At 38.7% G+C, this 26667-nt stretch overlaps 1 protein-coding gene across 16 annotated transcripts in view; it reads right to left on the bottom strand.

Annotated features, from left to right (window-relative positions):
- LOC107997269 (RNA binding protein fox-1 homolog 2) overlaps positions 1-26667 on the bottom strand; it is a 299964-nt gene that overhangs the window by 79931 nt on the left and 193366 nt on the right. For 13 of the 16 annotated variants that reach the window (XM_062072506.1, XM_062072508.1, XM_062072507.1 and 10 more), the window contains 3 exons: positions 18922-19209; positions 11576-11839; positions 10946-10999 (listed from right to left, as the gene is read on the bottom strand). In XM_062072506.1, the coding sequence (XP_061928490.1) occupies positions 10946-10999; positions 11576-11839; positions 18922-19206 (603 nt within the window). In that variant the 5' untranslated portion in view covers positions 19207-19209. Of the gene's footprint in view, positions 1-10945; positions 11000-11575; positions 11840-18921; positions 19210-20195; positions 20215-20343; positions 20363-26667 lie in introns of those variants that run through there. The other 3 variants (XM_062072510.1, XM_062072512.1, XM_062072517.1) reach the window with 3 other exon arrangements.

Here is a 26667-nt window from a genome sequence, read left to right as displayed (position 1 = left end):
CCTCTATTAAACCGAATAATAATTGCAAATTTTCGACGTCGATATTGCGGAGAAAAAAAAAAAATTCATCGAAGCAGGGAATTACTTAATTTCAAAGTCGATGAAAAATATACGATCTCCTCCTCCGGGTAAAAATTTAATCCATAATATTACCATAGGAGAGAGTGGAAAGTTTATAAAACTCTTTAGCAAGTGTCGAAAAATTGGAAACTTGGAATTTAAGCAAGGCCGGAAATCATATTTCAAATCTCCATTATTATTTTTCAACCCTTTAAGGGCGATTACGCCGTTGAAAAAAAATGTAATTACACGATTAATTTATCGCGATCGCTTCCTCTCGCGGATCTTCCACATTCGATCTCGGAACAGGAAGGGAGATATTAGAAAAACAACCAGCATGCTCGCCCGATAAAACAGGCTCTTTGTCACGAACGAAATCATGCTCTAACCTTATCGAGCAATTTATCTTCCCGCCTGCAATTGAAAATCGAGCTTCTCTTTGACACGAAACGGAACTGTTTTCGAGCTTACATCTGCGTATTATATCGCGGAAGCGATTTACAAACTATCGAGAAACAAAAAAGGAGAACGATGAAATGTGAAGATGGATGGAAATAAAATAACGGCTAGGTTGAAATTTAATAAAATAGGATAAAGTCATCGATTCTTTTCTCAACTTTAAGTCTCGACTCATGAAGAAAAAAAAGTGAATGTAAACGAGAAGAAGCGAGTTAAAAGTATCTCAAAGGTTGGGTTAAATTTCCTTTTGAAGGAAACACAACATTTTCTTTTTACACGTGTTTTCTGAATAAATTTCAAAGTCGGGATATCATCAGTAGTTACGCGGTATTTAAAGGAATCCATGTTGATTTACGTTCCCTTCTGTAAACGAAGACAGTATCCATTAATTTCCTTTCCAAAAAATAGTGGAACGAACGATACCGAATTGATCCGCTTTCTCTGCATGTAAATTTATCCCGAGTTGATTCGAATTCGAAGACACCATTAATTTCCTTCCCCTTAAAAATGCTGGAAATATGGGTGAATTATTTCATGCTTCTCAATATATCCAATATTAGGGTTTCTATTCTTGCGAAACTCCCAAAATCGAACCGATCTTATAAAATATGAATCGAAAATTAAATCTGGACGACACATTTCCGCTCCACACTCTCGTCGAATATCCAAATTTAGGAGAGACGGGATTCGGCTCGCGAATTAAACTCTTCCTGAGGTTCAGAATCGATTAAAATCGATAGTGTGCAGCAGTAAATAAGACGTATCCATCCAGCCAGGAATAGATGCGATCTTCGGATGACTGATTGGCCTGTGTCGTGTGATTAATCATCGTTACGTCGAAAGAATCGCGTCGAGAGCCTTTGATCCTTCGATTTCTTCTTCGAACATTGTTGATCTTGTTCGAACTCGAAGATCGAACGAGACGATTTCTATTATCTAAACTAAAGATTAATTAACAACTGGGTGGCAGACACGAGAGCGAAATTAACGTTAATTTCCAGGTGTGAGCGCGTGCTTTGGAAGATACAAAGGTTATCTAGATAAGAATGTTAATCATGCGACATGTTAAAACGTTGAACAGTATTTTTCGAGAGAGAAACGAAAATAGACCGGTGTTGATTAATTATTCTTTCCTTAAGAAAATTGGAACGATGATCATTATCTCGAGGAATTATCCTCGAGGAATTTTTTCTGATTGATGAGATTTTTTTTTTTAGATTGTTTGTACAGATTGCTGCTTCGAAAGTTCAGCAATTTTTTTAAATCTTCGTTATAATTGCACAGAGGTTGAATATTTAAATTATAATGAAGATTAATGGAGAAAAAAGAGGATGGATATGAAATCTCGTTTCTTTTGGAAATTCATAAGATCTGACGTGTTGTTAAAAGAATATTTTTTACATTTTCACAACAGAACGAATTTTCAACGAAAATTTCACGAAACATTCTCTCTTTTCAGATCCATCTTCTGCTCTCGCAATATATTCAATATCAAGCTCCATCGACCATTGACATCATTCGAAAATTTACACAAAGGTTAAATACATTTTTCCTACGTGAAAAAATTAGAAACCAAGACTGAAAAAAAAGAGTAGGAGGTGATTCCAGTGAGCCTATCAACGTGTACCAGAAACATATCAGCAAAATGATCAAAGGGTAAAATGTGCCTCTGAACGATAACGCGTGAACCGATAACACGATAATTAAGCGGATAATCGGTGTGTGCACGGTGACGGTGGTGTTCGTGTGACTAGACGTGCGTGTACAAAGTGTTCAAGGATGATAATTATGGGTGATAATTCAAGGATGGAGGAGGGAGAGGTTGGAGAAATGGAGAACGAAGAGAGAAAGAGAGAAAGAGAGAAAAAGAGAGAGAAAGTGAGGAACTCGAAGAATACTTGAATATTTGTGACCGAAGCTGGCAAACAGCGATATAAAAGCGCACAAAAAACAATACGAGATTTAATATTATATATGTATATTATATCTATATATATACATTTGATATATAGATATACATATATATTTAATAAATAAAGAGAAAGAGAGAGAGAGAGAGAGAGAGAAAGAGGGGAGAGGGGTGAGTTAAGAGACAATAGGAGTATACGCGTAAGTGTGTGGCTTCAAGTGTTTTCTTCGTATATGTGTGTAATTCTTTTGTGTCTTTCTTTCGTTTTTTTTTTCTCGATGAAAGTGGCAGTGAGAGATCTTTTTCCTCGTCTGTCTACTAGTTTGCTCCCTACGTTTCTCTCTCTCGTTTCAACCCACTCGCTCGCTCACGCTCGCTTCTTCCCTTCTCTTCGTTTCTCTTTGTTTTTCTTTCTGGGATAAGAAAATATTGGAAAATATTCGGCTACGATTTTTATTCACCGACGATTCTTCCGATCATTGGATTATTAAGAGATAAAATGTTTATTGATTGATTATCATTTGAAAAAAAATAAAAATAAATAAAAATTGCAGGAGTTTCAAGGCTCGGTAATAATTTCGAATTTGTTCCTCGAGTTCCGTTTCCGAATCGATCGAAACGAAACGAACAATCTAATTTCTTTTCGAACAGTTCGAAGAGAGGGATAGAATAGAAAAGAAAAAAAAAAAAAAGGAAAAAGAAATTTTTCAAGGCGATATCGATAATTTTAAATAATTTTTAAAAATTATTTCGAATAAATAGAATTAGGAATTTTTGCAGAGGAAATGGTTGGAAAAGAAAAAGAGACAGAGATAGAGAGAGAGAAAGAGAGAGAAAGAGCGAAAAAGAGAGCGAGAGAGGGACAGTAGAGAGTAAATCGCAACGAGAAGAGCCAAACGACACGTGATACTGGAACGCCGGACAAAAAACTGTTGGTGAGATCGAAAGCAGCATTTCTCTATCCTAAAACACATACGTGAGTAATAAAAGAGGTAGAAGCATGGGCCGTTTCATTAATACCTTCGACTTCGCCTAGACAAAAGCGTGCGACTACTATTTACATATATAATAATGATATAACAATCATAGATAGAGGTACGTACGTACATGTACAGATGTGTATATATGTAACGTGTATTCTTTGTGCTCGTGTGTCAATATACATATATGTACGTATATATTGATTAGATATATATATATATATATATAGAGAGAGAGAGAGAGATACTTAAGAAACTTCGGAAGATGCAATGGTAATATAAATATATGTACGACATCATGCTGTTTGCGTTGGATTGTGACATACAAAATGTCTGCTAGTGAAAAAAAAAAATCTAACGACTTTTATATATATATATGTATATATACACATATATATATATATATATATATATATGTATATATACACATATATATATATATATATAAAATACGATTTCATTAAATTATTCTTTCTTGAATCGATATTTTTTTCTTGCTTTTCTTAAATAATAATAATAATAATAAAAAAAAAAGTAGAGATCAGTCATTCGGTTTGTCGCAATCCAACACTTGCAGGTGGATTAGTAATACTCGCGGCGTTGTCTGTGGAACCACAACAGGGCGTGTAACGAGATTATATAATATAAATTAACAATTAAAGGTGTGTCTCTCTCGAGAAAAGTTTCGAACGCGAGTCTCTGAGTTTGGAAAGATCAACTCGAACGAACAGGCAGCAAGTCGCTGGTTAACTCTCAACTATTTTATAATCGTCTCCTGCTTACGCCTCTTTATAATCGTCTCTAATCGTGTAATGTGCGTGTAATCGTCTCTAACGTGTATTGTTCCTCCCGATGTACGAATACGTTTCTCTCTGTGTGTAATTAAGTGTGACATGTGTATATGTATGTGTATACCGGCCTTGAAACGCCTTGGGAAACTTGTCAAAGAGAGAGAGAGAGAGAGAAAGAGAGAAATAGAAAGAGAGAGAGAGAATAGAGAGAGGGAGAGGGAGAGAAAGAGAGAGAAAGAGAGAGAGAAGGATAAGAATGGAGATTGGTTAGATGTAGCTTTGGAAAAAACGAGGTGTGACAAAGTTTCATCAAATCAAATGGGCAGCATCTCCCGAGGGTCTCCTCCGCGACCGGAAGTGGCGGCAGCCGGCCCACCGGGTGCACCGTGTGTCCGCTGCTGCGTCCATCTCGAAACGATTTAATTTATATTATTACTATTTCCTTTTGTTCTTTTTTTTCATCAATTTTATCGATCTTATTTTGAAATTTTATTATCTATTGTATTTATTGTTATTATTATTATTGAATGATTATTTTTATTTTGAGAGATCGATGATATTTTTAGAAATTATATTATTCGAAACGATGCAAAAGAATCGTGATGGAAGATCTTGAAGCATTTTATGTTAGCTGCCATGAATTATTATTTTCTTTTTTTGTGTTTTTTGCTTTTCTTTTTTTCCTTCTTCTGTAAATATTACGGTTTCGATTGAATTGTGAAAAGACGATTAGAAGATCGAATGGAAAGGATAGTAATATAAAGAGAATCGTAGTGGAGGCGATTCGTCTTGGAGGAAGGTATTTCGCGCGTTTCTCAAAAGGAGGAGGATGTAATAGAAAGGGATGATGGTATTTTTTTTTCTTTTTTTTTTTAGTTACTTTAGATACCACAGTTCGTCAAAAGCAGCTGCGAACACAGTTACGCAAGGTGCACCGAGCTGCCTTATAACCAATGGGAGCTAAATAATGATAAAATGCGGAATGCTAGCTAGTAAAAATGCAATAGCTCGTCTAACAACTACGAGAACTAACACCATTGGTTATATTATGGTATGTATGTACGTGTCACTGGCACATACTCAGCGCGAGACAAGTGCGCTCACCGACTTGCCCTCCGCGAATTAACTCTCTCCTTTTAAAAATTCAACGGACGAGACGGATACCTTTTATCAAATCAAGTTCTACAAGATTCAACAAAAAAAAAAAAAAAAAAAAGAAATAAAGAAAAACGAAAAAAAAAGGGAAGAAACGAACCGAAAACAGAAGGGAAAAATACGAATCCATAGTAATAAAAAAGAAAAAAAAATTAAAAAGACAAGTCGATAAGCGCCCTCCTCCGCACCGGTCTCAAAGTATCTCTTCTCCAAAATGCTGCACTTCATTAGGGATGCCACATTCCATTTACATTGACGAAGCTTTCGAGAAAAGGTCTCTCTCACAGATTCGCGCACTCATCACACACTCATCTTATATCTCTCGCCTTAAATCTAAATCTCTCGCGTTACCGAAAAATTACTCGAGCGCCACCGACGTTTCGTTTCCATTTCGAAATCGACGATCATCGATCGACGATCACCGTTTCGCGAGGAAATCAACGTGACCGTGCGATCGAGCGATTTTTCGGGGTAACGCGTGTTCCAGGAATTCGGCTCCGTGACGGGGTCAATGCAAAGAGGCATCACTTCTCTCGAATCGATTTTCGAATTCACATCCCCGTATAACGTAACGCAATTTCATCTTCGTTCCAACAATGTCTGTTTTCATTTTCTCTTTTCCTTTCCGCCCCTCCTCGTAATTGTGCGCGGATTCCACGATGTGGAGACCCCGTCACGTCCTCGCGATCGCTTAAATGCTAAAAAGCGATGGCAACGCGGTTGTTCGCGCATATTTTCAAGGGAACATCACCGACTCGGGTTCCATTGAATTTGCAATGCAAAAGGTGACGTCCTCGGTGCCATTGTCGAGTTGTTGGGATCTCTGACGCGTGATGAATGCCGATTTGTACTTCGAATTATACGTTTTTCCACGATTTATCACGGTAACCTATCGAACGACTTATCTCGGAGACTTTTGCAGCTATCACGTAAATTTCTTCGAAATTTTCCTCGATTTCGTCCTTTCATATTGGAATATTTGTTTCTCGGGGTGTAATTTTTCCTTGGAATTTCGTAGAATTGAATTAAGATTGTATTAATTAAGATTTCGACGTAGATGATCAATCTTCGTGTTTCTATTAGTTGAGAAGAATTTTATAGATAAAAGAAATATAGGAGAATGAATGTTTTTTGACTAAATTAAAAATATCGCAAGAAATCTTTCATTGAAGTTCATATAAAAAAACAAATTACAAGAAACTTGCGTATCTTCTATCGCTTCCTCTTTGAACATCTTTTTAATTTCGAATAGAATATTAACAATTTTTAATAAAACCAACGTTCAAAATTCTTTTCTTCATTTTAAACGTTAAACTTTATTTTTAAATTTTTAAAAGAATATTCAAAATTTCCTATTACACTCTACGTATATCCAAGTATATTCCATTAAATTCCATCACATTCCATTGAGACAACGTTCCAACACTTTTATCACACGAATCGTCATAACTCTGACGAACTCCTGTGCGACAAGGTCGTCGAAAAAATTCCTTTCTTTCTCTCTCTCTCTCACGAAGAAGAATCGCAACAATTGATCCGAGAAACCAGTTCTTCGCGTACAAACTGGAGCGTGATCCTTTATCACTTTATCCGGAATACCGTGAAACCAATCACGACCACCCGTCCGCCTAAGGGCGGAAGAAGGAAGAAAAGAGGAGTGAAAGAAGAAAAAAAAAAAAAGACACGTGTGCGGCACGGAGATAACCATCGCGAACGAGTTTAATTAATCCTCTTCCAGCCTCTCTACAGTAACTGGAACACGCTTATTATTCCTCCTGGGATTGGTTGTTCCAATGACGGATGCGAGCCGCGCTTCCTGTCAGGATTCTCTGATCGAAATAGACCTCTCCACCGTGACCTAATAGGCGAGCATTACCGATTGTCGCCCTCCTTCATTCAATTAGAGGCTCTGATTGATTGCTCGTCCGTTCGAGTGGCTATTAGCTTGATGAGAGTCTTAGGGATCTTTGATCGACGTTGTAACGTGGAAGAAGTTTTATACCCGAGTTCCCAAGATTTTAATTGCACAGGATCTTGTACGAATTTGATGATTTTTAAATAAGAATAGTCCGATTGAAGGTTTAAATTTATCTCGTAGTAAAGATCTTGCAGAATATTCACAATTAGTGAAATTTTCCAAAGATTTAATTTTTCGTACAAGAATGTAGAATATAAAATGTATTCCTATTGTATTTGTTTAAAAAATAAAACCAGTATGAAAAATAATATTTGTAATCTGCAAGAGAAAACTGGTAGCTTCATTATATTTAACTTTATCCACTTTACTGAATCAAACTCTAAATCATAGAAAAAAAAAAAAAAATCTACCAATGCAGAAAATCATCCAAAATCAAATCCGATAATATAACCTCTTCTTCTCCCTTCGAAACAATCTTCGTTTCCTTCGCAAAAGTAAAAGGATCTCGTCTCGAAACATCGATACGAAAACATCGATATTCTGATTATTCGAGCAGTAACAATGAAATTCAGGAGAAGCGCTCGGTGAAAACCGCTTGAATATGGAGAAGCTCTATCCATCGCGCCAACTTCCACGATCATCGTACCTCCGAGTAACTCCGTCCTCGAGTGGCGGAAACTCGAGCGAGAGAGCGTAGACCGTCTTCGAGCAATCATTATTCGAGGTCGTTCAAAATAATGGATTTCTGATCTAATTACTTAGGTACGGATGGCCGTTGCAAGAGGTTGAGAATCCTCTTTCTTTCGCCCCTCGTTATTGCTACGCGAGAAACTTTCCGCGCGATTTCATAATCTCGACGAAAGTTTCCCCCAAGTTTTATGGGGCGGGGAACAGAGACGAGATTTTATCCTTTCCAACTCCGGTTAACTCCGTCCAGGTAACGGGTTGGACTCGAATATCACACTTTTGATATTTCTTGGAAATGTTTCAAGTGCGCGTGCATTGTTTCTCGTTATGAATATTTTGATTAATGGGGTCCGAGTGAAGTGGGGTAATTTGGTAACGGGGATTTCGTTTCCGTTTTATTTCGACCGATATGAAAGTTACCACGGTGGATCGGAGTTAATTACGGACGAGTTTGAACGAGCAGGGGGGGAGTGAAAAAGAATCGGAATTCTCTGAGTTGAGAATAATATTGTTCGAAAGAGGGGAAAAGAGAATTTCAGAGAATAACGTCGCATCCGTATCGAACGAGTGTAAAAGTATTCGCGATACAAAGGGGAATTTGATTTTATTCGTTAATTCATAGGATAGAAAAATATTAAAAAATTGGAGTTTCCGTAAAAGTTTCCGTTATTATCGTTCGTAATTTAAGAATCAGAACAGAGACGTTGGAATTTTTAATAAAAGGTGAACCCGCATCGTCTCGTTGCGATTCAAGCACAGCAATCAACATTTTGACACGAGTACGATTTGAACATCGCAGATGGATCGAAATTAAAACTGTCACGAAATCGTATAAAATTATATGGAAGATAAATAAAATTTGAAACGAGAATATCGATCGAACAGCTTCACATTGAGCGAAGCTTGATTGGTTAGTGTTATCCAAAGATGGTAATCAGAAGCGTACAAATTTGTTTTCACAAGAAGATGGGGGCTCGATCATCCGATGGACAATAGACAGGCGTGCGTGACATCGTCAGCAGCCGATGCTATTGGGTTAGTGGTACCGCGGGAGCTTGATGAAGTGCACTTGAGTGTACTTGACGCAAAGACGCTGAATATGCAAGCTCGCCGGATGCCGGCTGTCGGCACGATGTATTACTGCGGATCTTATCCAGACCGCTGTCATCCATATTGAAACCTATTTGCATTTCAAACTTCTCCTTCGCGCACTCCCCCCCCCCCTTCCCCACATTCATTTTAAATTTTCTTTTTTCCTTTCTCCCCCCTTTCCTCCTCCTCTGCAAGCTTACATTTTCCCATGCACGAACGAACCACGATTAAATCTACAACCTTTCAAAGTTTTGATTTCATTTCATTTCATTTCTTGGAAGGACGGATCCAGGATGCTCGAGGGAGATTAAATTAGAATCGTTGAATTTTGAATGGATATCGATATAATAACTTCGAGCTCAATTATCTTGCGAGGCTAGATCTTGATGATTGGAGAAGGAATTGTCGAAGAAGATTTGTTTGACCATCTCGAGAGATTATCTAAATAATTGGAAGGATTTTCTTCTGATTATTCCTCTCTTGTATCTCGTTGATAAAATAATGTAGGTGAGAAGAATCGGAAAGTTCGGATACTTGGAGAGGAAAGAATCAATCGAATACTGAAATTTCAAGATACAAAATTCCTAAAAAAGTGTTGCACAATAAATCTTTTCTCCCTCTTTCGCGAGAAAAATCGAACGGCACAAACGAAAGAACCGTCGTCCAGGATCGACGAAATAATCTTTCGGATCGAATATCGTTTCCTAACTACCAACTCTCCTCGAGAAACGTTTTCTGGACAATCTTGACTAACGAGAATCGTTCAAACCACACGGGGAGAAGCAATCTCAACGTCTCATCTCCCCAAGATTCCCTTGATATTTCATCCCCCGATTTTCAAAACCAAGGCCTTCCACCCTTTAATCCTAGAAGCTCGTCTCGAGCACGAGCAACGAGACGAGAAAGCCGCGGTAAACTCTCCCTCTCTCTCTTTCTCTCTCCTTTCAGGATTACACGGAGATCAGTCGAAGATTCTTGGCACGGAAGAACAAGTCGACAATGGCACCGTGTCGTTTTACACCACTTCTGGGACCGATATCTCGAAGCTGGACGACGAGAGCGTCGCCATCGCGCTGCAAAAGAACGCACGTTTCGAGAAGACGCAGCAGTCACGACCCAATTTTCACTTTTCTTTCTCTCTGAACAGAAAAAAACACGCTTCCCCCTTCTTTCTCCTCGAACAAAAAAAGTTTCTAGAAGGAACAATCCTCCCCTTTCTCCTCAATCGTGACGCTGCGTCCCCTCAGAACGAAAGATTACGGGTCCCAGTGAGCGTCCTCGTGACCAGGTTTGTCCTCGCGTCCGAGTTTTCTTTTCTTCCTTCCTTCCTTCTTTCTTTCTTTCTTTCTTTTCTTTTTCGAAAAAGTTTTTCCACTGGAAAATGGGGAGAGAGAGACTGGTCACGTCCGCGCGATGATTGCGGCTGCGGGGGAAAAAGGAGGGGAGGAGGTGAATCGAAGGAATGAAAGAAGGCACGGAGGTGAGAAGATTGCGAAAGTTAGGCGGATAAAAAGGTTGTTCGACCGACGAGAAACTCCGGTGGATCGGTTCTGGTGTTCCTCGTGTAGCCTTCGAACCAAACTCTCGGGGATTGTTCGAGCGAGAAACTCGTGGTGGCGTTGAATCGAGCGAGGGGAGGAAGAGGGGAAGGGAGAGGGGATGGTGGCGGTTGGATTAACGTCGGGCGTGGAAACGAAGGGGAGGGTCGGTGAGAGATTTCGAGCGCGAATCCATCCTGGCGACGAGGATTTCGTGGCCCTGGGACGCGGCTGTGTGCGTGTGCGTGTGTGTGCGCGTGTGTGTGTATGTGTGTACGTGTGACTTAAGTCTAACTGTAATTCTCAGGGGTGGGTTGACAGGGGTGGCTCGCAGCCTAAGGGCGACGTGAGCTTACCTTGCTTCCTCTTTCGTTAAATATGATTTCCACGTCGAGGATCGGCCCGAATTGCTGGAAAACAGAAAGCAACGTTGTCTCGAGAACGTGTCATCATCGTGTTCAACCCATTAAGGACCAACGGGGGGAAATAATACCGTGAACTTATTCGAATTTAACGTTATATATTCTTAAAAAACAAACAATAAAAATAAAATAGAAAAATATTTGTTAACGATTCGAGAAAGATAGTTTGTCACAATTTGGTGTAAATATTTCGATTATTTCAAACTTTATAAAAACTTTATAGATACTTTGATACAAATCAAAGATAGAGAAATAAATTTCCATAGCTTAGGAAGAAAGAAAGAAAGAAAGAATATATTGAACAATTTAATTTTTTCAAACCTTATAAAAATAGGATCTGTCAAAAAATATTAACACGTAACATATAATTGGTCCTTAATGAGTTAATATGAAAATGAATAATAAGGGATACGATTATTATTATCATACATGAAAACTTTCAACTGCCACTTGCGTACCTATGAACGAATAATTAATTCACTCCCTCCCACGATAATACAACAAAATCACTCGTTAAACTTTTTTGCAAAATGAAAGAAAGAATAATTCAAAATTGAAACTTACCCCAAACATTGCCCTGAGATCAGGGTCTCGGAAGCGGAAAGGTATATTGCTGACGTGAAGGCGTTTTGGTTGACCTTTCAGGTCTGTACCCTGGGTTGCGGTGGCAGGTGTGGTTGCACCTGAAGTGACAGGTACCAGAGCGCTGCCCTCGACGGCGCCCTCGGGGTTGCTCTCGTTGCCGGCGGGTGTGGGGGCGGGTTGCTGGCCGCCGCCGCCCGCGGCCGCTGCTGCCGCGGCCGCCACTGCTGCCTGAAACACCTCCGACTGTCGTCGAAGATCAAGGATCGCGTCAGCATTAAAAACCACCTTATGTGTTCGAGATTGGTCGCCAATAAAACCCTTCCAGCTTCCCCATTTTCATCCTTTTATTTTACGTTCTATACGATATATTCTATATAGGATACTCGAAGATTCTTATCAAGAGCCGACGAGTTTTCACGTTCAAATTGTAATTGAATTTTATTCAAATGATGAAAATGATAAAAAAAGAAGGAACGAGGATTGGCACGGGAAGGAGAGACGCGATCGTTAGCATTCCAGATGTCCGGATATTAGAAGCCGCAAGTAGAGACGGCTGTAAGTGGTCAGCCGCATGGCCGACCTTATCTCGCTTGCGCCACTAACGAGGCTAAGTGAACACACGCCGCGTATAGTCAGACGCAGCTGCCGCTGCGTGGAATTTCTACCCTCGCTACTGAATACCACCTTCAACTTTATCACGTCTGTTACTACTACTCTACACTACCAACTATCCATTGGAACTAAAGCGATTTCGACCACGAGGACCGACTATTAATAAACGCTTAGCCAAACGACACGTTTCAACCAACCACCACGGAAAATCGTGTACTACGGCGCGATGGGATACGATTATCATTTATTATTATTAATCTCTTCGCTTTATATATTATAATTAACAATCAGAGGCTCTCTCGACTAAGATGAAACGACTAAGGAATATCTATCGCAAATTTTTATCGAAATAGGACACACATGGATGATTAGGTTTATCGCTCTGGTTGTTTCAGGATGAAAACACTTTGAAAATACTTTTCTTTTTCTGGTAATTAATTTCCTCGCGAATAACAAATCGAGTGGTGCTCAAACGTCTCATCGAGAAAGGAATTAATCTCAGCGTCCAAGAACGTGATAGATGGTCGATGAAATTTAGATGGGGCGGGATCCTAGAGCCTTGCCTCCTTTTCTCACCGTCGGAAACTCACGAATTATTCATCGAGCTTCGACGTTGTCCACTATCCACCGATCCTAGCAGAGATTAAGGGTTCGAAGAGGAAGGATTCCGATATGCTTGCAGACGTGTTGTGCGACCCAGGTAGCTTGTTTCGTGGTGGATTAGAAGAACTTTGTCTTTTAGAACCTCTTTCGATAAAAAATTCTGTAGATCTGGGAATGGAAATTTTGTTATTTATTCTTTCAATGTTCATTCCATCGGATCTCTCTTCTTTGGGAATATTTTTTGTAATATTTTTTTTATTTAAAGTTTGTTCGAGCAGATTCTTGAAATAATGAAAATTATATATAGATGAATTCTCCGCAATTTTTACACCCATCGACCATAGAAAGTAAGGGCAATCATACACCATTTCGACTTTTTCTTTAATATTTTCCACCATTCATGCGACACAATTTTACGAGTGACGTTTCAATTCGACGAATGACATACAAGCCACGCTTTTCTTTTCTATTTACAGATAAACATTTTACATTCAAGCAAAGAAATATGAAATATTTCCAAAGAGATTTCAATGAAATCTAAAAAAAAAAAAATATTTTTCTGCAGTACAAAATTCTTTTTACATAAATTTAAAGTAAATACAAAGAGGTTAAACGAATGTGATTTCTACATCTCTCTTTGAAAATATAAGGAGAGTCTGGAAGTGGGAAAGGTGTATTTTTCGATCGCAAGAGATTTCACGATCGAGTACCATTAACCCTGGAGAAACGTTTCGTAGATTCTCCGGGCGAAGGTCCTTCAGCTGACATAAATAATAGGGATTTCTCTCCACCCTGGCAGGAATTTATCGTTCCCGAAAACTGCGGGTCATTTGTTTCCTTCTCAATTCCTTTTAAAGGAGTAACCGCAAAAATACACTGGGATCTGACACAAGAGGCAAGACCTTAGAAGCAAAGAACAAACGTCATCAGTCTTCCCAGTTTCAGTTAGTAGACCAACCAATTTCGTGTTAAATTTATGAATTCACGATGGAGGAAGAACAATCTGAACAATCTTTTATTCGAAAAAGTTTTCGTTTTCTTCCTCTCCTCCCCGCAAAATAGAGATTTATGTGTTTTCTTCTTACACTCGATATCTTTTTGGGTTACCGTTTTATTTGTTTACGAAGATGTTCGATTCAGAGATATAATCTTGCTAAAATTTCTCAAAACGTTTATATAGTTTATCGATTTATATTAAAATATATACACGAAATATCTGTGTAACAAGCTAACAATTAATAATCGTTTCAATTAAAATTCTATTGCCTCTGTAACGATGTATCTTCAAAGATTCTCTCCTTGTTTTCTTTCCTCCGTCTCGATGCAAAATTTATTAATTAATATCACGTATATTCCAGAATATCCCTAGCATATTTCACACATCATACATCTGATATTAATTTAAACGTTCATTACTGAAACGAAAATGATCGTAAACAGAATCCTAATTAAATTCGAAACCGCCAGTTTCAAAATTATCCCCGATATAATCCCAAAATCCTTCCAAAACCTTCTTCTCCTCCCTGCTCGAAACGAAAGTCAAGTTTTTCCAATCCGAAAATCGAAATTACCAGCACCATTTTCCATTTTCCAAACAAATATCTCTCTCTCTCTCCTTTCAGAAAACCCTCCAGAAACAGTGTTCTCGAGAATCTTTCCAAGGGATGGAGTGGAGTGGATATTTCGATGGAAAATCCGCGAAACACTCGAACTATCCTCGAGACGTCGGTATCGGTTAACGAGAACAAGGTTGCGAATCGAAAAATTTTCGAGGCATCGGCAATCCGGAAAGAAACTTTGCCGGATGAAAACTGGATTCGTCTGGAAGCGAGGTTCCCCCTCGTGAAAGGAGAGCGACGGCTCCATGGGAGCCCATTCACCGTGCTCGTTGAAAAGGAACTTTTAATTTGCGCCAACCAGCAGATTTCAATGGGCGCTCGACTTTTGGCATTGTGAGGCAAAACCTCACTGCTCCTGTCTCGCCCACTGTGTTTTGCTCCGTGATAATGCTCTCTCCTTGGACGAGACGAGGCAGGTTTCGAAACATGAACAGTTCGATGAATTTGTTTTTCTTTTTTCTTTGCGACCGTCTTTCGAATTTATTGAACGCGACAGTCGGTTAATGGCAGAGATTAACACGATAGAATGAAGAGAGAAGAAACTTTAGAATAAGTTTTTAAGACATAGAGATATATTATCGAATGAAATTCGATCTAACTTTTGCTCAAGTGGAATTGGTAAAACTTACTTGGTTGGACAAAATTCTAATTGTGAATTAAATTGCGTGCTTGGTGCTATCTTTCGATTAATTGCGATTCAACGAATTCATATTAATGTTTGTACACACACACACACACACATATTAGATTTAATTAGATTTGATTATCCGAATTATAGAGATGGTAGAGAGAATCAGAAGTTCTATCACGGTATATGAATTTGTTTGTCCCGTTGCAGGTCCATTATGAGATGTAGATAAATTGTAGAACTCTGGTTCTATAACAATGAATATTCCGGAATTAAGCGCTTTCTATAGACGATTGTGCTATATATAGACCATTTCGAATGTATTCTCCATTTGAGTATTATGCAAGTTATGGAATTAATTTTAACGCGTTTAAGCTACATTACGTTAATTTCTTCTTAAGTAAGATACGAATGAATACGTATATTTGAAATATAGCAATAACAAATGTATGTATACATTAATGAAATGGGGTGTAATTCATAATACCATAAAGTGATTCCGTATTTTTTCGAAAGTAGATTTTTAATAAAGGAAGTTTTCAAGAATAAAAATTATTGATCCTGGAATTTTACGTTAAACAGTTCTAGTAGTTGAAATCCCATAGATAGATATCTCCCCTTGAAAAATCAGATTCTCAAGTGCCTTCCCTCATGGGCAGATTTTCAAGATTCTTCGACTTCAAAAGTCCATCTCTAAAATCACCTGATCCTTAAATAGATCTTTGGATACAGTGAATTTCGCGAGACCAGTTCCCAAAGCACATTTCCAATCTTCTAAATCAAAATCCCTTAGAGATACGATTACTTAGGCGCTCTTGAATCAAGCTGTTTCGGTTTGAAAATCAGTTTTGAATTCTACCTCGCGGTATCATCTTGCTCGTTTCCAAAATAGAGATACAAATTTTCTACTTTTGTTAATTTTGCGAAACAAAATCTTTTTGTGGGATAGCTTTTCAGAAGAATGGTATTCACTACGAAGTTCCAGAATGAGTCTATCTATCTTTTAGGCTCTCAATTGCACGTTGCCAATAATTATCAAACCTTCTTTTACCTCAAATAAAATCTCACTTTATTTTATCTTCTTTTTTTAAAATAAACGACAAAACAGATCAAATCAAATTGTTTGAACCTTGAAACAAAAAAGATACATTTATATATATATACGAAAATATTAGAGCTTCTCCTCGGATTCCTCAACTTTCGCGTAACAGTTACAAGATTTTCTTGAAAAGGTTGAACAGGGGATCGTATTTGCACGCGCAAAATAGTCGCAGAAGAACGAAATGCGGCTTTACGAGTCGGTGACTAACCGGGACCGGATAATTGAGGGACGGACAAAGCGGCCACGTCGTCCGGAACCACGACATTGTTCGAAACTCTTCACGCTTGGCTCAACCGTGTCCAAAATGCTCCGCGTGCCCGCCGTACGCCTGGGTTAATTAGATACGACCGTCCGACAAACTGTCCTCCGAATCGTACGTCCTGATTCTTGTCCCGTGATCACGATAATTCGCGGTCCCTGCTCGAATCAGGATAGGGAAATCAAGCCTTGTCCCTCGACAATCGCCGATTTCCCCGCATGTGTGGAAACTATCGAGTGGTGGAACTTGGAATTCGAAATTGGAAACTGCAGAATTGAAATGGCAATCGAAGGGAAGGATCCGAAGGTTATTTTAGAACGTTTAGATAGTCGCTTGACGATGTGATTAATTGGAAAATTGATCGAACACAATTGTCTCTGATTCGCGTGCAAAATATTGGATAAAATTGTTGATGCTTGAACCCGTTTCAGTTCAAAAATTCCAAATTTTCATCGAAGGATCGTCGATTTTTTGTTTCCTTTTTACAAATCGTAATTACGAATGAAATTAAATTATGTGCCTCGATATTCTCAGAGATATTTCGATTATCATATTCTCAATAAGCGAAGAGATTAATTTGGTTCGCGTTCTGATCGATATTAGGCGGGAAATTTGAAAGAAAGCTCCGATAATTTCAACACGAACAATTGTCCGCCAAAAAAATTTACCTTTAATTTTTCTAGAAAAAGAAATCCCTGAAATCTTTCATTCTAATCCCTCCATTCTTTTTTCTTTCATTTATTCAAACCAAACCAGACGAGTTTCGCAAAGATTTACCGGGCCTTTTAATTAAAAGCTGTTGTCAAGCGTGTCTAACTAACGTGGTAGCAAAGAATTACCCTCTCCCTTCCTCCTCCCTCGGCCAGAATCCAGTCAGCCGTCTAGTAAATCGAATTAACGAACGGATTTACTTTAATTAGCGCGGCTAATTAGGCCGCTTTATGAGTCGCGCTAATTGCCAGGCGCGCACGCCATTCGACGACGAGTTATCGCGCGCTCATATAAATTTCGATCGCGTATACAATGGCGTTCGAGAAGGGTGGAAAGAACGAGCCGGGGGGGTAGGGGGAGGTGGTTTGATCGTGTCGATAAAAATCATGCGGAAGGAACAGTTGTTCTGCCTTCTCTGGATAATTTCTTTAACACGAACGAGCAACGAATGTAAATCGAGGGGTGGCTCGAGCGAAACGAAACTATGGCAGTGAAGGATCCCGCAGTTTTAACCCTTATGCATCGTCTACACGAATTTCTATTTCGAATTTGAAGTTTTCATCAAGCTGAGTTGAAATCGAAAATTGGCAGAGGAGAATTTTAAAATTCCAACGAGATAAAAATTACGAAGAAAAATGTATTATACTGAGTTTCTACTTCTCCACAGATTTAATCAAATCCATCCATCCTTCGAGCACCCCTTAATTCCACGAAATTTTCCAAACTTTCGCAAATACGCTTCCTCGATTCTATGGAACTTTCTCTAGGAGCCCTTATTCCTCTTCTACTTTCGTTCGTACGTGCCTCGAATCATCGAGGCTCGTCGTAGACGTGACATGGCGTCGATTACGTGAACTTTTGCCGGCAAAGGTGATGAAACAAGGAGGATCTAGATCCGGAGAGCTACTCGGGGCGGAGTTAAAAGCGCGGTTTGAGCGCGTCTATCGATGCGACCTCGGGGTCGTGGCGTTCTGCCGCCGCATCCGCCGGAAGTGAGCGTTTCCCCACCTCGTACAGGGAATGTCAACGAGCGGTGCACGAAACGGTTTGATAAATCAGACGATTCTTTTCATGTAGGAAAAATATTACCATATTTTTTCCGCGGAAATGGAAAGAGGAGTGATGCCTTCTCAACGATAATAACGATAATTCTTTTTACTTTCGTTCTACGGTTTTGAAGAAGAAATTCCTCCTTTTTTAAGAATATGCATATACACTGATTCGTCTAAGGATGCATAAATATTTATGATTGTAATACACGAATTAATTTATTTTCTATATGATTCTCAACAAATGAATTAACTCTTCATTGAGGGATTCTCTTCATTATTTTATTAGTTATCGTGCTGAATTATAGATTAATTCCAGCGGCAGATTATTTCGATCAAATCGATCGTAATCGATCTCTAATAAATTAATATCCAGCAAGAATGGATTGCAACATTAGACTAATAAATCTTAATCGATTAATAAACAACGATAACAAATAACTTCTCACTCGAAACCAGACGTTTATAGCCATCGCAAACGTTATCCAACGTCAACTTTTAACTGCGAAAAATGAAAAATTCGTTTATCAACATCCTCCTCTCTACGTGCAAATTAATAACGAGCCGATTGATCTCCATATATACCTAAACAAACCTATCCAAATTTCACAATTACAACAAATTGTATCGACCAATCTCGACGAAAAGCAAAATGACGAACGAAAGCGTAAAGTATAACAAAAAAATATATACATATGTACATATGAGCTTTATGAGAAATATATATATATGCAAAACTCACAATAGCCTGTTGATCGACGCCGTTTGGAGGCGGGGGCGGGCTGAAGCTGGCCGCGGTCGGGGCACCGGGGGCGGTTGGATGTGGGGCACCAGCCGGCGGTGGGACCTGGGGGCCGCTGGGTGGTGGCTGTTGGGGTGCGCCGCTGTTGTCCTCTTTCACTGGCACCGGGGGTGGTGGTTTCACCTCACCGGCAGCCCCTGCCGCCCCCACGACACCCGCTACGCCGTTCACCGGCGGGGGGAAGACACCCCCACCGTAGGGCGCAGCCATGCCTGTCTGCACCATGTGCTGCGAACAAGAATAGCATATGTTATTCCGATGGAACGTATTTTTAAGTATTATATATGGTAGATCGGAAGAAAATCAGATGAGAGATTTAATGTTCTTGGAGTCTCGTGTTCGAGGAACGAGATCGCTTCAAGTAATATATTTCTGGTAAATGTCGTAGAGTCTTAGGTTAAGTTGAATTTCGAGGAAATAATCTTTGATAAAGGATTCGACCTATAGAGAGTGTGAATTGATATATTTCTTGGGACAGAGTAACAGTAACCCTCTTTGGAGGGTTGTTCGGATGAAACGAATGCAACTCTTGATAAGATAAATTCGTCTTATCGATGCAAATAAGTGAAAATTCGATGCACAGGGTTAATTCGTTCGTGGGATGTCTTTGAGAGGCGAGAAAAAGAAACAAATTGTTAAGGTACGGATAATTTAGAGTATTAAAATTTGTGATAAGTACTCGATTTCTTTTAGTAATCGAATTAGTCTCGATAAAATTCGATTCGTCTTTTAATGTCACGCTGAGAGAAGTGATAGTGTTATTGGTTTGTACTATGGAGCAAATGGATCAGTTTTGCGATAGATACTAAAGGATACTAAATCGTGAACTCTCGTCGTACGAACCCTGTCATGTAGAGGCGAGAAGATGACTAGTACAAGGGTATTCCATTCCCTCCATTTGACACGCAGTTTCAAAGTCTCCTATTGACCTTTTGGTTAACATCCTTTAACATTATAGTAAGATAGATTAAATAGAACACCCTATTGCTTTGAAATAATGCACAAATTCATGCATTCCAACGTTAAAATTGACTTAAATAATCCCATCTCAATCTCTACTTCACAAATTCTGTACAGCATATTTAAGTTTCTATCTAGTATATCCTAGTTTAATAATAATACTATTCTACTTAATTTATCCATCTAAAAAAATTTCTAAAACACCAAAAACTACGAAACTAAACATGAAAATATTTTAAGTTTATTTTAGATACCTACGAAACCACTTCGAATTGCCCCAGCCACAGAACCTCCAGAATAGTTAGATATTATCCTCTATATCGAAATATTTGCACATCGCTACACACAAAACTTCCAACACAACCAAAATTCCTAAATATCGCAACCGCGGGTGCAGCATACCTCCAGAAATCCCTACTAATGAAGATTCTTAGAATACTAGATATCCAACCGCGGTTATAAATAGCGTAATATTCTGGCACAACTCCACCATAATGTCGCGGTTCACCGCACAACTGTTCAAACACCTTCACGCGCCTATTTCTTCCTCTGGGAGGAGGAGGAGGAGGAAAAGGCCTACGATCCACTCCCTTCTTTCTCTACGTACTCCATCGCGTACTGCTCCAAACTGGTTCCACGCGGTCGTAAACAAGATTCGAGTCCATCTGGATAGCGTTTCGAAAAAAAGAAAACAACGCTTTTTCAGAGTAAAATCCGGGGATAAGAGCTACCGTTCGTATTTCGTCGAAACATTCGTAAACATTATCCGTAACAAAAATATCACGATATGGTTTGTAAACATACCCGAAACGTATTTTGAAGTATTTCAGCCTTGCCGATAATTGAAAAAGATTACATATACGACTGATTTGAGAATAAAAGATTCGATTCTTTCTATTTCCAAATTCGAAGCCACCACATTTCGTATCAATCGAAATTTGAACTCGATCGGTTATCGAAAAATTGATCCGCGAGTGTCGAAACTAAAATCTCGTATTTTATATGGAAACGCATTTGCATTTGGAACGAGGCAAGGTAAAAACGAGGCGATGATTTGTGTGCCTTGGTATAAATTTTTCACGTTGCAGCGACAATAAATACACTCGATAGCGGCTATTAAAAGTAGACGCCGCAAATCATTTCGCGTGTTGCACGCGCCCCGATTAGCTACATGCTACATAAATGTAATCCCTCTGTTTTTTCCTTCTTTCGCCCCTCAGGATTTGACGGGAGAAAGGAAAGGAAAAAGGGGGGGCCAATTTGCGCAAAGTGGATCGAACCGATGAACTTTCATTCATGAATCTGTATTGTTGTAATATCGTGTGCGCGTATGCATATCGGCGGTATGCAGATGGGTTTCGGCTCCGCGAAATTAATTATTATCGACTAAATGGAATCCTGGGTGAAATGATATGCGACGCTCGATCGAAAGCATTATCGTCTGAGATTAATTGAGATGCTGGTGTGTAGATTGGTGTTTATAGAGAGATTTGTCGCGGGTGCGACTCGGTTAAATTGGTTGCCGATTAATTTCGGTATCGGTTCAATCGAGCTGTTTTATCGTTTTCTTTTTATCCTCTTTTCCCTTTTTCCTTTCTTTTATCTTTGCCCTAGATATTTTCAGGCTATTTAAACGTGTACATATGTTAAATGTAAATGTCACAGTTGTGGAGAAATATTATTTTTATAATTAACTATCACGAGAGTGGTTGTAAGTTAGTGGAGGATCTCACATAAGATTGGAAAATTTTTAACTACTACTGGGGATATTCTTGAATTGTTCTGTTGTTAGGGACGAAGATATTTCGGTAGTTTTATATACTATATCAGTGAAGAGAAAATTAAAGTGTTAATCGATCCTCAGTGTATTGTAACTTTCAATTTTAAAAGTCACTTCTTTCAGTTTCAATTTTATTATATACAGGTACTATATATTGAAATTTTTGTAAAAATATCTATCTTTTAATAATTAACGAACGAAATATCCGACGAGTCTTCTAGAATCTTAAAGAGAATCCTTCGTTCTCTTTATAATAATTGCAATCCTCTGCAATTAAGACAATCTCTTTGCCATTTCCGTTTCCAAGTTCTCCTTCTTTATTCTTCCTCGTAATTATAATCCTGCATTTCCATATGAAACGTGTCATCTATCACTCTATCCAAAAGATAGAGTCTCCTCTCAAAGAATAAAAATATTGACAGAGAACTACAATCTTTACAGCAAGATGGATCATACAATAGAAATCGATTGTGTATATATATATATATCTCGTAAGAGACAGTTTACAGATGTTTCGCGTGCTCGTCTTTCGAGATTATTTCGAAACACGTGGCCATCCAAGTTCCACGCCGCCATTTGTTCGCCTTCGAGAAACCATTTTTCTCTAAGATCCAGGGCTATCCGTGGTGATCATTTGTTATTTAGGGAAGTTGGTTCGTAATAAAAGTTTTGCTTGGATTTCTCGGAAGGAGTTTGGAAAAAAGAGATCGGTTATCGATGATATTTCGCCGAGACTTTTTTGAAATCAACGATCAGAGGGGATGAGATGAATGTATGTTTTGTGAGAGTTGATGGAGAGTGTGAGATATCGATGCGAAGAATTTAATATCAGAAATGAGAGGAGATTTTTGGCAGATTTCAATTATTTTTTCTTTCTTTTTTTTTGAAGCAATATAATCAATGTCTCATTGATCTATTATCTTTCGATATCTCTTGATAATTATCCGATATAAATCGTTGCTATAGTTTTAAAATAAAAAAGGTGATTGAAATAATTCGCTCCATTTCGAAGTAAAATTTACGTCAATTCTGCCTCGTTTATATTTATTGAATAAAATCTACTGCATTTAACAATCAACCATTCTAGTATATTTGTTAAATCAATTGCAAGGTTTAATTAAAATTGAACGCATATAAACTTTAATTAACCCTGTTTCGAAAATTGCATACGAAATGATAATCATATAAATTTCAATACACAGCTCATTAAACCACAAAAATGGATTAAAATGTTTCGTTTCATTTTTTAATTTTTCTAAAATCAATTCTGGATAAGCAAAAGATGATATCAAGATATTAATATAAAAGAAGTTTCGACGAATCAAAGATTATTCCAGGGACTATTTCGAAGATCAGGAGCCGCGTGTTTCGAAATTGGTGGAAATCAACGAGTAGTTCTCTCAAAAGTGTTAGCAAAAGTCGAGCGAGCAGCTGTGCGAATCGATTAAATCGAAATTGGTGATGAACAAGGCCGAGCTTCTCTTCCGTGAAACTTCTATACGAACTTGGCCAGCCAATTTATTTCTTCTGGCTTCGATAAACAAGCCGTCGATATGTCGGAAAGCCTCGCAGAATCAATCAAAGTCTGCGGATAGCGATAGAGCGAAGGGAAGAAGAGCAGAATTTCCCGTTTCCACGAAGAAGCTTTCGGTTTAGAAATTAATTTCTCAGCGATTATATGCTTTTTTCACGATTTGTTTTCTCGCGATGGGGCGGATCGTGCCGGAAATCGGACGAACAATGACAAGTGAGAATATGCGTGGAAGAAAAAGGAACGTAATTTCATCGACGAAATTTGATAATAAAGAATGATAGTTTTATATTTAAAAAAAGTGTGAATGCGAGTTGTATTAAATATTTTTAAATTGTTTATCAGGGATGAATGTTCAAGGATGAATGTGAGAAAATATTCTTGAGAAAGATGCCATCGTTGGTATACATATATCAGAATTGATAAAATATTTTAAGATATATTGAATCGTCAAGGACAGCCCACAAATCCATTTCCAAGTTTGTCGAAAAATCGCAAGGAGAATAACCATTCAGAGAGGATGTAAAAAAACATTCATATGACTCTTTGAGCCCTTTGCAAAGAGGAATTCTTTCCCCTCTCCCCTTTCCACCGAATATGCTAATATTATCTGTTCAAAGAAACGGTCTATCTATTTTTCATTCTGTATCCCGACAGAAGGAATCGATCAAACTAGCACCGCTTACATACATGAATTTCTCGAATCGAAATATTCACGATGCTTGCTCATTAATAAACATCTATCCATCTCTTTCGTAAATAACAACAGTCCATTCTGCACAAAAATTGGAACGATATCGAAACTCGTATTTAACGACAAAGAAAACGACAAAAGGATTGGATCGAGATAAAAAAAAATTCGCAATATATGATTATTCACTTTCCCTATTACCCGATCGAATCTCACGCGAATCTTGCTCGACGCAAGGCAATGATGGCCGCCATCCTCGTCGAACGTTCCATTTTCACAACTTAACACGGCCCTTGAGAATTTAATTAAAACAAGCAAACTTTTTTTATCATCGCATCCCTGGTCTTTAACTACCAGATTTCTTTCCTTTCTTTTTACTTCACCGCGGATTTTCGTTCAAAAGGAAAAGAGGATCCATTGAGCGTTCGCCATCCCCCTCCCTCCTGCCCCATAAGTCTTCCCTGTGGCCAGTTTCGCCACAGAATTCAACCCGTGTTCCACCTTCCCCTCGACAGAAAAATCGCGATGTTCTCAAACAAACTCTTCGATTGTTCCTCGTTGTTCGGCCTTTTTTTGCGAGGGCTTGGATCTGAAATTGGCGCACAAGGAAGGCCATTCAGAGTCCTCTTCGGGGGGAGGGGGCAGTAGATAGCGGCGGTGTCGAGTCGGTTTGTTGCGCGCGAAAGAGAAACGCGAAGAGGAAGAGGAGACTCGTGGAGTCCCTGGATGGTTGGAGGATTCGCGCGTAATTAGGTAAAAAGTCAGGTAAAAAGAAAGTGGTTCTCTGCTTGCGTGGAGATTTGGCACGAAAGGGTGTGCGGTAGGCACTTGACCGGAAGTGCATCCCTTTGATGAAAGTGACTTTGTTGTTTGGAGCACTTTGATGTTCGAAATATCTTGCGATCGTGGATGAAAATGTTCGGAAGGGAGGAAGGGGAGGGGAGGGGGATAGAAATTTAACGAGTTGGAGAGAATTTTGGAAGGTCAGAATCGCAAGGTTACGAGGAGTTTCGAACTTTCGAAGTTTTGGAACTGCGAGAAATCGTGCAACTCTCCGCCAACTTTTCATCCTTTGTGATCCTTTCGAAATTCAATTTGTACGGATTAAAAATTTAATAGAGATGTTTAAAAAACATAGAAAAAATTTCGAAAATTTCTAGATTTCCTTGGATTCTACAACTCGGAGACTTTTTAGTCCTGTTGCAAGTTTCGAATTTCAACGTAATGCAAAATCGGGAAATTGCATTGTTATGGAACTCGTAATAATAGTAGGAAAAGAAGGAAAAATTGATTTTTTTTATCGATACTCGCGCGAGGTCGAGATTATCGGTCGGGGTGCGGATAAAGTAGGAAAACCGTTGACCGATCGAGGCTGGCCGAGCTTAACAGTATAGAAGATGAATGCAGATGGGACTGGTTAACGTTAAGGCGATTCGCAATTGCATCGCTATGGAAAACGAACGAATACACACGGGCACGGTATTGACGTATTGCTGACGCCATTGTGACGCAATATCCCAAGCCCGATACCAAAGCACGATGACGTAACATTGTCGTTTCGAATATCTCAATTGCATTTCCGTTCCATTCCATTGTGTTGTTCCGAACGAAAAACCGTGAAAAATATGCAACCTCTGTGTCAAGGCTGAATAAACGCTCGGCGTAGTCGTAGTGATATTATGCGGTTGGAAAGATTACTTTTAATTGCACTGCATCAACAACAGATAATGAAACATTTTTACGTCGCGTTTTTCATTGACGAGCAAACACAGGCAAACGTTCCACGGTATTTATCCGCTCGCGTGGAGACACGCCTTTTTTCCGTATTCGTTTCCTCGTGAACTTGTACCTACACAGTAATCACAAACGAGCACGAACGATCAAAGGCTTTGCACTGTTAAGTCGTTTCGTTTTTTTTTTTCCTACGTCTAATCATTCAAAGCATATCTAAAATCTAGATGTTCAACTGCTTCATTAAAACTCCACTCAAGTTTTTTTTTGTGTACACTTTTTGTGATGCATAATGTTAACGAGGATCGTTTAAGAATTCAAAATACTCGATTTCTTATATAGATTTTTAATTGGTTTTCAATTATTTTCCGATAACAATCTCTCTTTAAAATACCCAATTACTTTTAAATACCTATATCGGAATTATTCCTATCCTAATTAGAGTTTAAGATTAGGCACAAAAATTGAGTATACGTATATGTAATCACAGAATACTTAAATAAATCAGAATATTTTTGAATCACTCTCGATTTTCAATTTCTAAGTACCATTCATCTAAATATATAACATAATATCCAAGTTGACCAAGTAGCAAATCCCTAAACGCGAGTTTAAATAATCATGCCTTGAACATTTAACGCACCTGCCATCCCAATATTATCTAAACTGTTAACTCGTGTGATATATATACATATATATATATCAACTACAGAAGTTCCAAATATCGTCTCTCTATACCCTCTTCATAGTTTCACACGAGGAACGATATATGGTAACGTGTCTCCACCGCTTGTTCATAATGAAACGGTTCCGCATCCGCAGCCGCCATTCACGCGCTTCAATCTCGTCGTATCCTCGACACTCTCGGGACACTTACGGGATACGAATTGAATAACGGACGAGTCGGACAATCGGGGAAAATAGGCGGCCATTGTAGACAGTTCCCGAACGATTTCAATGAAATTTTCGAAAGGCTGACCGCCTTCTGGGAAA

Source organism: Apis cerana, linkage group LG3 (assembly GCF_029169275.1).
Source record: "Apis cerana isolate GH-2021 linkage group LG3, AcerK_1.0, whole genome shotgun sequence".
Lineage (NCBI taxonomy): Eukaryota > Metazoa > Arthropoda > Insecta > Hymenoptera > Apidae > Apis > Apis cerana.
This window is presented reverse-complemented; position numbering and strand designations above follow the sequence as displayed.